This window comes from Amphibalanus amphitrite, unplaced genomic scaffold (genome assembly GCF_019059575.1).
Source record: "Amphibalanus amphitrite isolate SeventyFive unplaced genomic scaffold, NRLGWU_Aamphi_draft 001190F_arrow, whole genome shotgun sequence".
Lineage (NCBI taxonomy): Eukaryota > Metazoa > Arthropoda > Thecostraca > Balanomorpha > Balanidae > Amphibalanus > Amphibalanus amphitrite.
The window spans coordinates 110000-124209 of record NW_024882684.1 but is presented as its reverse complement, the minus strand read 5'-3'; the positions used below and the strand labels follow the sequence as shown (position 1 = coordinate 124209).

At 51.0% G+C, this 14210-nt stretch overlaps 1 protein-coding gene across 1 annotated transcript; it reads right to left on the bottom strand.

Annotated features, from left to right (window-relative positions):
* Positions 1 to 170: 170 nt before the first annotated feature.
* On the bottom strand, positions 171 to 10883 carry LOC122370964 (dolichyl-diphosphooligosaccharide--protein glycosyltransferase subunit 1-like). The gene is made up of 10 exons (XM_043346968.1): positions 10435 to 10883; positions 7449 to 7559; positions 6709 to 6957; positions 5848 to 6057; positions 5366 to 5558; positions 3705 to 3847; positions 3151 to 3366; positions 2209 to 2352; positions 1722 to 1852; positions 171 to 1174 (listed from the first exon to the last, which is right to left on the bottom strand). Exons 1-10 carry the CDS (start codon positions 10672 to 10674, stop codon positions 1018 to 1020), a joined length of 1794 nt encoding a protein of 597 aa, XP_043202903.1. The 5' UTR covers positions 10675 to 10883; the 3' UTR covers positions 171 to 1017.
* Between the last annotated feature and the right edge of the window lie 3327 nt (positions 10884 to 14210).

Here is a 14210-nt window from a genome sequence, read left to right as displayed (position 1 = left end):
GTATCGCGTGTCAGCATTTAGACGTGCCGAACAGTTAGCCCACAACTTCTGCTTCTACCACCATACATACACTTGCTGTGTTTCGGACCCCGTATTTGACAGTATTTTGACTTGTGAAACGACACTACCACGATGGCCGGATCCGGCGCTTCACTGTCGAAAACTCGTCACCAGGCCGTGGGAATGTGTATTAAAAAGAACAGCACAAGTTTGAAGTGGCTCCGGCGCGGCGCCTGTCCGGGCGGACAGCCCGCCCGGGCGCCGGCGCTGCGGCGGCCACCCCACCCCACACACGTACACACCCGCTCCCAGCCCTCTCAGCGAGGAGGAGGAGCGTACCACAGGCCGTTTGAGAGCTCGCCCGCCGGCGGCGGACGCTGGTGCGGTGCTGGTGACGGGCGGCCGGCGCCCCCCACCCCGCACACCACACCGCCCAATCACCACATCGCACCGGCAATCTAGGATTGGTTAGAAAATCGATACACCAGACACCCCGCTAACAAATTGACTGTACTTTCACATTAGGACCGGGGATTTTAGAGTGCTGTGATCGTGCGGTGCACTGATGGTCGCCCCAGTTCCTACCGCCCGGCGCGGCGGAGGAGCCCACGCCCTCACTCGGCCTCCCCGGCGCCAGGGTGGCCAGTGAGGCGTGCACACACAGAACTCCCTCACCCAACGGGGTAACGAAACCGCGCCTCTGATCGGACACACACAGACACACAAACACCAGCGCACGCGGCGGACGACAGGCAGGCAGTGGACACACTGACGAGGCGGCCGCCGCTCCCACTGACAGGCCCCGGCGGTCCCCGGCAGGTAAGGGCCGCCCGCAGACAGTCCTCGGCGGATCCCCGAGCGGTCCACAGGCCGGTGCGGGCCGCGCCTCCGCACCGCACACCGGCACTGACTCGGCCGGCCGGCGAGCGACTCCGACTCGGCCGGCCGGCGAGCGACTCTGACTCCTCCGGCCGGAGTGAGTCTCTGAGCGACTCGGCCCGGCGGCGGCGGCGGCGTCTACAGGGACGCCACGACGGCCTCCATCCGCTGGACGGCCTCCTCCTTCTTGCGGTTGAGCTGCGCCTCCTGCTCGACGAACTGCGGCTTGGCCAGCTTGCCGGCTAGCAGGCGCTCGGCGATGGTGGCGTGCTGGGTCAGGTGCTCGCGCAGCGTCCTGGGGACACGGACCGACGGCGCGGCGTCAGAGCAGGGACAAGCATACACATAGCGAAGGAACATACATTATATAATAGCGGCATGGTAAGTACCCGCAGCAAACTGACGACAAAGAACCAGGAACCGAGCCCCTCCCCCGCAACCTACAGGGCCGCACACAGACTAGGCTGTCAGGTGGTAAATATGAATATGCTAGTATCGGACACACCAAATATTGACCATACAAACATCCCGCGTCTGACCTCGCAGACCGCTTCAACGCGTGGTGTCCTCACTAAGTCGCTGTTTGCCCCACCGCATTATGAGCCTGGCAGCGTGTGCTAGAGCCGGTACCCGCACCAACAGCTGCGGCACCTCAGACCCGTCCGGTGCGGCCCACTACCGTCCGGTCCGGTTCAGCCCACTGGCGTCCAGTCCGGCCCGGTCCGGCGCACTACCGTCCGGTCCGGTCCGGCCCACCTCAGACCCGTCCGGTCCGACCCACTACCGTCCGGTCCGGCCCGGCCCACCGCCGTCCGGCCCGGCCCCGCCGCCGCGCCACTCACTTGTCCTGCCGCTGCAGCTCGGCGATCCGCTCGGCGGTCTCTGCCGCCCCGTCGGCGCGGATCTGCTCCTGCAGGCCGGCGATGGCAGCCGCCTCCGACTTCAGACCGGCGCTCAGCGTCTTCACAATCGCCTGGCGACACACGGACGGATTAGAGCCAATTAGAGCCGCCACAGGCACCGGTCCGACCTCGCCTACCCCGTCCGTGTAACTCACACCGCGGTGCTAGGTGACTGAGCCAAGAGGAGCCGGAAGGTAAACCGTTCGCATTCTCAAAAGACTTGGACGAAATTTTGTGTATATCTCGCTAAAAAGTTCCGTAGCTTCATAACAATTAGTAACCACTAACCACTGATCATACATTGCTCTAATAAGGCTAATAAATCAGATCACTTGAAAACTTCTTAAAGGTATCAGAAAAACATGCTTAGCGTCAGAATCGTGCCACACTACAGCCGGGACTGGTCCATTGCCCAGGTCCCAGTTACCTGGAGTGCGCCGGTGTCCTTGCTGGTCTTGGCCTTGGCGATGCTGTCCTCCATGTTCTGGTAGAGGCCGCAGCGCGTGTCGTGGTGCGCGCGCACCTTGTCACACAGACTGGCCACCTTCTCACGGACGGCCGAGCCCTCCTCCTGCGCGGCACAAACAGACAACGGTCACACGAGTACCGGCGGCACGCGGCACAAACAGACAACGGTCACACGAGCACCGGCGGCACAAACAGACACCGGTCACACGAGTACCGGCGGCACGCGGCCAACGGCGGACGGGCGCAGGGGCGGTATGGGCCGCGGCAAACGGCGGACGGGCACGGGGACGGTATGGGCCGCGGCAAACGGCGGACGGGCACGGGACGGTGCAGCTCGGGGCGAATGGGCCGAGGGGCAACGAATGTACGCAGGCTACGTGAGAACCTCTCCATGCTTAATTTATTTGGATACAATGAACTAAATGATAAGACTCTTTGGGTGAGCAGAAAACGGCACCTGGCCGCGTGCTCTCCGGCTCTCCCGGGGTGTCCCACGGTCTCCGGCGCGTCTAACGAGACACCCGTCAGCCTGGTGAGGATTCTAAGCCATACACAACACCCCACCACTGACGCAGCTGGGGCCAGCGACAGCTCTGAGCGGTCGGCGCCGGCCGCACATCCAGCTACCGCCCGCTGGGACGGGGTGCCCAGCGCGCGGCGTCGCGTACCTGGCTGATGGAGAAGTCGAGCCGACTGCGGGGTGCCCAGCGCGCGGAGGAGCGTACCTGGCTGATGGAGAAGTCGGCTCACAGCGCGCGGAGGAGCGTACCTGGCTGATGGAGAAGTCGGCTCACAGCGCGCGGAGGAGCGTACCTGGCTGATGGAGAAGTCGGCTCACAGCGCGCGGAGGAGCGTACCTGGCTGATGGAGAAGTCGGCTCACAGCGCGCGGAGGAGCGTACCTGGCTGATGGAGAAGTCGAGCCGCACGTAGATGATGACTAGCAGGAAGAGCAGCAGGAAGGCGACCACCACCATGAGCGGCTCGCGCACCGTCATCCAGACGGGGAAGCGGTAGCCGATGCGGAACTCCTGGATGTGGTTCTCCACCAGGTTGGTCTTGGTGACGCTGATGACGGGCCGGCCGGTGATGTCCAGGTAGGTCAGCAGCAGAGAGTCCTGCGGTCAGACACAGTTATATCAGCCCCGGGGACATCAGCGACACACGGTCACACAGACCAGAACGTACCGTGCTGCAGTCTCAGTCACCACAAGGTGCTCTTAGTTCAGTCATGGATATTTAACAGAGCGCCAGATACCGATACAGTGTCTCACGGTGGTTGGCAATAGATAGAGGTAAAGACACGGCACCGGTCATCGGAAATAAAGAGCAGGCACTGATAAATGGACCCATTATGTGGGCAGACAGCAGACAGCGATGTCAGCGGGACGGTAGGCCAGAGGATCACAGCCCGGCGGACCGACCCCCGACCCCTTCACACAGCCGCAGTACCCACCGGCCGGCGTGTGACGGGGTAGGGCGTCTGCAGCTGCACGTCGGAGGCGCCTTCGGGCAGCACCACCGACACCTCCAGCTCGTCCACCACCATGTCGTCCAACACGTGGTCCAGCAGGCGCATACTCAGCACGTAGTTCTCGCCTGACCACGGACGGACGGCAGACAGACGTCAGCAGACGGATACAACCGCACAGAAACGGTACAGGGCCTCAGAGGAGACGTAGAGGACGAGACCACGGACGAGGGGAAAACGGGAGACAGGTCCGCCCACTGCAGGAACTTCGCATGGAATTATTCGGCGCATATCGGACAAAACAGAACAATTATACGGTGAAGGGCGTGAAGGCTACTAATATTGCTACTGCATTTAAAACTTCAAAAGTTTTGAACCGCAAAAAGCGTTGCAATGACCAAATATGTTATGGACCACTCATCCCCCAACCTTTTTACGTTTATAAGTAAGCAAACACGTCTGTAAAGAAATAACATTGCTTATACATAGGTAGGTGCCACGCACTTTCTTCAAGAACCATAAAAGAGAATTTCATTAAAAAATGGCTTGCTCACGTCTTACGAGCACTATTAAGCACAGTAATTGCTTAACACGCGCACCGACGGGGGGGGGGCGGATATCCGCCCCCCACTGAGGTTTTTCGCGAATAGCGGGAAAACCGCGGCGCGTAGCGCCGCGAATTTGGTACACTATTCCCTCATCAATTTTACACATGATGTGCAACTTTGAACCTCCTACCTTTCAAGGTCAGGTCACCAGGTCACTTTGAATGACCCAACCTCAAGTCACTTTTTTGCAACTTTGTCACCGTGCCACAGCTACAGTAGATGTCGGAGGCCTTTGAAAGTCGCAGGATGTTATAAGTCATTAGTAGCTACAATTTGTATATCTCGGAATTTTGATATCGGTGACCTAAGGTCAGGTCAATTTCGCGACCTCCCCATTATAAGTCAATGGGGGAAAAATCAACTCCCTGTTTTTACCACTAAAGCGGGTCGGAATGGCCCCATATACCATACATGACTTCATATACGATCAACCTTTACTACCTTGAGGTCTGTTTTGCTGTTGGGCAGCTGTAAGGTCATGTGACGTCATCAAAGGTCACCAAAGGTTTTTGGCCAATAACTCCGTACAGGAACAAGATACAGCCGCGTGGATGGTCTCATTGTGTTCAGCTCGTCAAGACGCATCGAATGATAAACATGATGACCTCGAGGTCACGTGACCTGAGGTCAACCTTTGACCTTGACCTTTCGAGGTCAACATATATATCATTCGATGCGGATTGACGAGAGGATCACGATGATGCCCTTAGTTTGTTCCTATCTTGACTAATTCGAAAGTTATTCGAGAAAAACTCTCCATATCTAGCGCCGCCATTTTGACTTTTTCGACCCCTGTGACGTCATCTTTGACCTGACCTGAAAATGACCTTAGTAAAAATTGTAGATCTTGACCGTGCGTATCCTATGCCGTTTACCGCTTGTCGCTATCTTGCTTCGTTCTCGAGATCTCAGGGGGGGGGGCGGTCATCCGCCCCCCCCCCCCCCGTCGGTGCGAAGTTGGCGCAGACCCCCGTCGGTGCGCGGGTTAAAGCTCTACCACCGACTCTGCCCGTGAGCGGTGGCCGGCCCGGAGCTCACCGCTGCGGAACAGGTACTCGTAGACGGGTACCGTGTATCCGATCACATAGTGGGTGCGCCAGCCGCCGAACAGCGGGAAGCGCGGCCGCAGCTCCAGCTCCACCTCGTCGGGCAGCACGCGCATCCGCGACGTGCTGATGTTGCCGATCTCGTCCCGGTAGTAGACGCCCTGGGCGGCGGCCGGCAGCGACGTCTGCAGCACACAGCGGTTAGAGGTCCGGGGTGGAAAAACGGCAGACAATACCAGACACTTCGGGTGGGGGCTTAGTAAGAACCGGACCGTGACGGAAAAGGCAGACCAAATCAGACACTTCAGGCCAGAGCTCAGTGATTAGAGGGTAACAGACTGCATTAGTGCAGCTGACGCTCCGGACAGACCATACCATACACTTCGGACCAGAGTTCAGTGAAAAACGGTTCCCGCCGAACCAGACTCACTGTCAGTGGTCCGTCCCGCGTCCCCGGCCTACCGCGCCGCCCACCTTGAACTGCTGCACGCTGGAGACGCCGCTGTTGTGCTCGCGCTGGTAGTCGAAGCGCGAGAAGGAGCCGCGCAGCTTGGCGCCCACGTGACGCACGTCGACCGTCTCCTCGACCGAGATGTAGCCCCAGTGGGAGACCTCGATGTGCCGGGTCAGCCGCGTCACCGCCAGGAACGGCGAGTTGTTCTCGGCGTGCACCACCAGCTCGCTCTGCCGGCGCCACAGACCGACGGTCAGTCAGAGAGTCACGGACAGACCAGCACCAGCAATGTGACCCGGCCCGCCCCATCCGGACACTGACGGCAGAGAGCACCGCACCCACCCCGCGGCGCCCCACCCGGCCAACAGCGACAGAAGGCGCCTCACGGTCAGTACCGACAGACAGCGCCGCCCGGTCACCACCGACAGACAGCACCGTACCCGCCCCACGGCCACTACCGACAGACAGCACCCCGCGGTCACTACCGACAGACGGCGCCCCACTACCGACAGACGGCGCTGCCCGGGCACTGCCGACAGACAGCGCTGCCCGGACACTACCGACAGACGGCGCCCCGTTCATCCACTACCGGCAGACGGCGCCCCGTTCATCCACTACCGACAGACGGCGCCCCGTTCATCCACTACCGACAGACGGCGCCCCGTTCATCCACTACCGACAGACGGCGCCCCGTTCATCCACTACCGGCAGACGGCGCCCCGTTCATCCACTACCGGCAGACGGCGCCGTGGAACCCAGACACTGCCGACGGACGGCGCCCCCGTTCATACACTACCGACGGACGGCGCCGCGGTACCCGGCCACTGCCGACGGACGGCGCCCCGCGGCCGCCCCACGGCGCCCCGCGGCCGTGCACTCACCCGTGAGTACTCTGGTACGTTCTCGTACGGCCCCAGGGTGATGGTGGTGTCTGTGAGCTGGCTGGGCTTCAGCTTGGTGTAGCTCTCCACGTTGGCAGAGGCCAGCAGCACCTTGGTGGTCTGCTGCTGCACCGGGTACGGCGTGAACACGTAGTGGTTGCCCACGAAGCGGACCAGCTGTTTGTCAGCCTGGCTGATCTCTGCCGGGAACGGCTCCAGGCCATGGCTGTACACCTTCTCCACCTCAACCTGCACAATAGAGTGATGGCACAAGGTGAGAAAATGTCTGACTGGACAGGGTAAAACAGACCAATCACAAAATCAGATATATGAGTCACAAACCAGAATTGCTGGGCAACCTAAGACAGGATTGGATTTTGCATTAGGATTTTAGCATTGGAAAACAAACAAAGCAAAAACACTGGGATACCTGAGCATATTGACCTCAGATGTGTAACTTTGAGACATGAGCCAAATTTTAGTATTCATGCAAAAAGGATAAAGCAGCATTGCTGAAGTTAAGATATATGACTCATCTATTTATTGCCAAATAGTTATTCCACTTTTCAAGCAAATATGTGTTGACAATCTTCATTAACTCAGAAACACATCAGCTAGCATCATCATTTCAACATGCTAAAAAAAAATGTTATAAAAAAGAAAGACAGTTACTCAATGAGACTCCATCAGAAGAGCCGCTGTGGGATTTTAATGCATCTGAATTTGAGTTAACACTATACCTTGACTGTTTGCCCCTGAGCCAGGGGCTTGGGCAGTGTGGCAGAGAAATGCTTCACACCTGGCTTGCTGGAGATTTCAATAGGCTTCACATCCAATGCCTCATTGCCAACCTGGAATATAAGGTGATGTGCCTCTAGTTAGTTCAATGCTTAATTGTATATACTCTTATACAGTCTAAAATGATTCATAGTTTTGTATCTCCTTCAATAACAAATAAATTCATTTACAACCTGTCACTTGACACATTCCATTAAAATATCTAAGGATAAAAAATCTAAGGATTCTACTTTGAATGGAGTTAAATTGTATTGTATTTAAGTATGCTACTTATTTTAATGATAGGCAAACATACTGAAAACATTTAGAACAACACCATGCATATATTACAAACACTTTTACACATTCATTTGCAGGGGAAAAACTTTCTAATCTTCACATTGTTTCCTCTTCTTCCCACCTCTCCCAGCCAAGAGGGTGGTCAGCAAGGATATTGTTTTGTATGGTAAGGCCCCTTAATTAGGGGGAGACAATGCCTGGTCTGGGCCGGCACCTCATCCTTCACTGGGGATAAGCCCATCACATGGATCAGCTAGCCATCCCTGCAAACAGTCATCCCACCACACATGGGCCTGCTCTTAAAGGAAATAGTTCACATTTTAACATGGGTTTTGAACTGGAATAGCAGTTCCGTAGCTTGGGCTGAGACGAGCATAAATCAGGAGCTTTTACAGCCCAACGATCACCCTAGGCAAAGATATTCTATTTCTCGTCCCGAAAAATGTGTCTTGCGTTGAGGATGTGTGCCTTGCATATATTCGCATCCAGTATGAAACGAGCATGGGTCCCGAAAATTCTTCAGAAACTAGAGAAATTATCTACGAGAACTCTAGAGAAATTCGCTCCAGTGAGGCGCTCCCACGGCTCCAGTAACAAAAGCACGAGCAGATCGCCCAAATGCCGGTGGCCGCGATAATTTCTCTAGTTTCTGAAGAATTTTTGGGACCCATGCTCTTTTCATACTGGATCGCGTGTGCCTTACAGAAACTGAAAAGTTCTTCCTATATCAAAAATATAGAAAATAATCTTTTGTTGTAAAAAGGTTTTATTTTCTTTGCTGATCATTTTGAACATAAAAAATCACAAATCCATTACAAAAAAAAATAATTTCGTGAAAGTGAACTATTTCCTGGGGAGCTGCTCATGTCAGACAAGGGGGATGATCACACCTAGATCACAGGGCAATGGGCATGAGGCATAGGTAGGTACATAAGGATTTGACTGCCCTGATTAAAAATGGAAATGATGGAACAGCAGATGCAAGAAAATCTGAAAAGTGAGTTCTAAGTATCTTGAAGTAGCATGCTCTTCAGATATATCATTGAGAACCAGCTGAACCATTGTGCTTATGAGTCAGACCTGCTCAACAAATGCATTCCATGAATTGCCAATTCAGTAGGCGGAACTATGGTCATGAGTACCCAAATATAGGAACGTTCCCATTTTTGGGAACGGAGTTCCCAAATATGGGAACGGGCGTTCCCATTTATGAGAACGGAAGGCAATTTTTCGGCCGTTCGCCCACTAAAACTCAAAAGTGCATCACGTCTCAAAAAAGTGCACGCTGATTTAAGTATCTACTAAATCTCCATAAAGTTATCTTTAATCTGACCGTGGAACAAGGAAATTGACCGTGGAATGATATTTTTAATGATTTTTTAAAAATGACAGAATGGTGGAAATATGGGTTATACGACATTTAACATGCAATTTTAAGGAAAATGAAGCATTTTTTACATTTTGAGGTCAAGTATAATAATTTTCGCCTGGTTATGAAGTTTCATTCTAGCGACACCAGATGCTGACATATGCAAGCGAACACGCGGACAGTCCCGAGGTAATATTGTTGACTTTTGGTGTCGGGGCGATTGACCGCGTGAAACGTCAGTGATTTTACCGAACTACTGTTGTAAACTCAGTTTCAGTGGTTTAAAATCATTCAGCTGTATTTTATCAGCCCTGAAAGACATATTTTATTTGGATGCTAGCTGTTTAGCGTTGTTTTATAAGCAGCGTCATGAGCGTGGTTTTTGTCTTCGGCGTTTCTAAGCATGATCGTTTGGGGGGAATTTCTCTGATATAGGTCGCTCTGTGTGGCTTAATTATAATTTTTATGCTGATTTCGATCATTCCTCGTGCCCATCCTACCAGGCCTTTTGCCACTTACACTCATTAAGAAAGGAAAAAACTAGATTTTCATTGGGACTAGGTGTTTTGAGGGTGTAACATATTCAGCGTTCCCATTTTTGGATACTTCTTGTGCTCGTCAACTCTCGGTGATTAGCAGACAGGTGCTTGACATGTCTCCACCCTCGGCGCGGACGGTGGATATAGGTATGGAAGACCTTGTTGAACATCGCTGAGCGTTGTGGATTACGTAATCCTGCAGAGGGGGGCGTGCCCGCTGCGAGATCGACGGGAATAAAAGCGCAGAAGACCGGGCGAAACATGCAACGGTCTTGCCGGAAAGGTCATCTGATGATTGTTGCGTTAACAATAATTTGCGGCGTTGGACGTGATGCTTGTTAATGAAAAGAGCCCCTGAAAGGCGTCGGTGAAATCGTTCCCAATTTTGGGTACGCCGTTCCCATAATAAGGAACGCTTGCAGCGCCAGTGTACGAGAGCGTTCCCAAATTTGGGCTCGCGGCCCGGGTGATGGACTGCTTTAGAAATAGGGGAACGATTTGAAACTACGATGGGCCTTACAATATCAAACTCTTTCCCAACAATATTGAGACAACTATCAGGCGGTTCACGATCGTTTTATATTTTTTGGACGTCATTTAACGGTTCTTTTTCTTGTTTTAAATAATGCCTACATGGCGTTCCCATATTTGGGTTTATCGTTCCCAATTATGGGAACGAAAATGCGTTCCCGAAAATGGGTACGCTTGACCATAGTTCCGCCTACTGAATTGCCCACTCACCTTGGCAGCAATGAATGACAGGTCACCCTTCCACTCTGGATCAGATGAGAATAGGATTGATGATATCGGTTTTGCATCACTGTTTTCATAAGTAATGATTGCATTGACTTTTATGAGCTGAGAAGATATGTCAATTGTTCTTTCCGCTTTTTTGATAACTACAGATCCACTTCCGGAGACAAGCGATACTCCGATAAGGATTGCAAAGACTTGTACCACTTTTGAAACGTGTTTTAACATTATGTTGAATTCTTCGACCAGAAAACTACGCAAAAACCAATTAATCCGTAAAGAAAAAGAACTAATCGAAATATATATTTCACGCCTGCAACATGCCGCCTCGGCAGTGAGAGCGGTCGCCGGTCGGTTCTTGTGCGCAATATTTGTCTATCGCAATTCCAAGTGCCTACGAGGCAATCTAGTATATGTATTGTAGCGATAGCGTATTTACAAACTGCAACCGAGCTCCGCCGTAGGGTATTTTATTTCCGCCGTAGTATATTTCAGTTGGGGTATTTTCTACCATACATCTGCCTGAGCTTGAGGTAATTACAATTTGTCGGCGACGTTAAAAATGATGCACCTTTTTTCGCAGTATAGGTTATCGCATGTGCATATTTTAGCCTTTTTGGTTGCGCTTTTCCCTTGCCCGTATAGGGGTAGGCGTTGAGCGGACCCCATCGGTTTTTCGTGAGTAACTCGCGTAAAAACCGTCCGATCGCGACGAAACTTTCAATACCCCTGATTTTATCAATTTTACTCCTACCCTGAAAATTTCATGACCCTGACCCAAATGACCTTTGACCTGTGACCTATTTCTCGAGACCATGTTTGGCCCGAATCGCGATTCGGCGTATGTCGGCTCGCATTAGCCGCGCGTTTGCAGTCTTTACGTGGTTTCAAGCGTTGAAACATGTTATATGATGCTGGTCCCATGCATTAGGATGGGTGTCACATGAAGGTCAGGTCAGCTCAATGACCTTTAATGACCTCGGCTCACTTTTTCGAGTTTAGCATGTTTCTAGGCTAGTTTTTGGAGCTGATTTCGAATTTAGCAACCATTTGAACATTACAGGGGGTGTAACGAAATTATCCGGACATCTTTCTTCCCGCTGTAATTAAAAAGCAAAACATTGTGGTACTTTTTATTTTGACTGAGCATGTAGCCACCTTTCATAAACACACAGTGGCGAATGTTTTGGAGCATTTCAGCCAATGGATTCTCCAGCACACTGGCTTTGATGCGGACCAACGCCGTCTAAACCTGTGCCTGCGGTTGGGTGGTGCTTGTGGCGGGCGTCTCTTCAGTCACCTGCTGAACAAGAGCCCACAGGTTTTCGATTGAATTGGGATCGCGACTTTTTCCAAGTCATAAGCGTTAGCCCAGAATGATTGAAGGTTCTATCGGCATCACTTCCCGTTCTTTTAGGGACTTTTAAGTAGCGCACCGCCCCGCATGAAGACAGCGTGGCTTGAATCAGGCATCAGTGCGCGTTCAGAAACCGAGCCCTCCTATACCGTCTGGTTGAGCGCCTCCGACTATTCATTGGCCAGTATGTTTCTCCGGTAATACTTACGTTGATGGTGGTATTATGTGACACTATGTCCTATTGGAGGATCGCTAAGCAGCTGAACATGCTCCAGTTCTGGATATTGTCCGGATGTTTGACGGCGGCGAAGGCCAGCAAGTTCGAGCGGCTGGCCGCCCATACATGGCCGATTTGACGGTTCAAAGGAAAATACAGCTCGAACGGCTACCCATCCAACCAGACCACCTCACCCTTATCATTCTTCAACCAGTGGACGCGATCTGGCGTGAGGCGAAAGGTGGTGAACTGGTTGTTTTCCCGTCAGTTTCGTTGTCTTTTTCAGTTTGAAGGGCACTAGAACCAAGTTAAAGGGCGGGTAGCGGTAAACCATGATATGGGATCTCTTATTATCTGACTTGGTAAGAATTCGAGTCAATTTGCGGATTGGTTGGTGCCGTTTCCTTGCCGCTATCTTGATGACTCTCCTCACCACTTGACAAAGGGCGGCTTTTGTGGTCGCGACCAACCGATAGAAGAGGCACGTATTCATCCAATATTCCCACTTCTAACATCAGAAAGGATTAGAAAACTGTGCAAACAGATATGGCGAAAAAATAGATGTCCGGAATCGTTACACCCTGTACTGAAGTAGTTTTAGTGCCTTCGTGACATGTTACGAAGCTGTCAGAGAAAAAATAGCGTTCTGCCCCTCCAACTTTTGCTTATTGTAGAGCTTCGTTGCTTAGCAAACCACTATGTTGTTCGCATTGAGGAGCTTTGAAATGTCTGTGTAATTCAAAATGTTAGTTCTGTAATTAAAAGAATTGATTCAGTGTTGCACATAATCTAACTTAACAACCGAGCATTGCAGGTTTGACAGCTTTTTGCCCCACCAGCACCACCTTCCCTGGAAAAGCTCCACCCTTGCCTATGGGGCAAAACATAAGGGACAAAAACACAAAACAAGACAGATAAAAAACAAAACAAAATGAACTTATTACCAAAATCAACCTGACCAGGTCTTACGGTCTGACCTGATCCTAGCCGCCTTACTTCACCTAACTTAACCCAATTCAACCTAACCTACCACAACACCTGCAGAGGTACCTTCCTGGAAAATGACGCCCAGGGAGCTGTCCAACTTATTGGAATTTTACCATGATTGCTTGTCAAAATGTGTGTCATCATGCTCTTGTTTGACAAAAAAAAAGTGTAATAAATGTGACATTCAAAAATGGTCTCCTGACTGTTGAGTGATCAGAATATTCAAATAATCAGGGTACAATGCTGTGCATCATAGTCCACACTAATCATGTTGTTTTTGTGTAGGCCCTATGCGCATTATTGTGTACACTGCCATGTGCACCTTAAGGAAAACAAGTGACTGGTGGTACATGAAAAAGGTTGTGCAACTGTGAAGTTCATGCCCTTGGTCTTGCTGGAGTCAAATGCCTATAGCTATAGCAGGATCATACACTGTGAATTGAAGATATTGGCACAAAGTTCATCCATAATTACTATGCTTAACACCTGATGTAAGAAGCAACATAAATGCCCAGATGATACAGCTCTCTGGTCAACATCACACAAATTTATTGACATACTTTGCAGGTACATATTTACAATCATAGCAAATACTTTCAATTTGATTCAATTACTAGGTGCTAGTAAGCTTGCATTTTTGTAGGTACAATGAACATATATTTAATCATAAAAAAACTTTCTTGTGGCAATGGCATTCATCACATACCTTTTTTCCGAACAAGTACCTATCTACCATGCAATGATTCTAAATTTTATCCGCAATCCACCAATATCTCAACTGACACATTGAAATTGAAATACCCTTACAAAACCTAGAACTGTACAAAAGAAGAATGCAATGTTACAAAAACTATGAAGTTCTGAAGTTATTCTCACATGCTGGAATGTTGAAACTCTACTTTTGTCGTCCATTTCCACGTTTGATTGTGATTGAGCCATCATATAGAAGTGTTTTCGCTCTTCAGTCAATAAGCTTTTGCACAAATCTTGAATTTTTACACATCATCTTGAACCATGCTCCAGTCTTTCCAACAAGGTACCATGGAACATCAAAGCAATTTTGATTTGTTACAACAGCTTCAGATCATAATAGGCTTGAAGTTTGTTACACCATTTGCCAGACAAAGCTCTACAAAATGTGTATCAATTCCCAAACTAAGCTATTGATTATATCAGTATTTGCAGTTTCCACACAATGCTTCA

Coding starts and splice junctions, on each gene's coding strand:
- LOC122370964 (XM_043346968.1), bottom strand. CDS start 10,674: ATGTTAAAACACGTTTCAAAAGTGGTACAAGTCTTTGCAATCCTTATC. Junction 5,559..5,847: donor CCAGCGTGCAGCAGTTCAAG/GTGGGCGGCGCG, acceptor TGTGTGCTGCAG/ACGTCGCTGCCGGCCGCCGC. Junction 1,175..1,721: donor GAGCTGCAGCGGCAGGACAA/GTGAGTGGCGCG, acceptor CCGTGTCCCCAG/GACGCTGCGCGAGCACCTGA.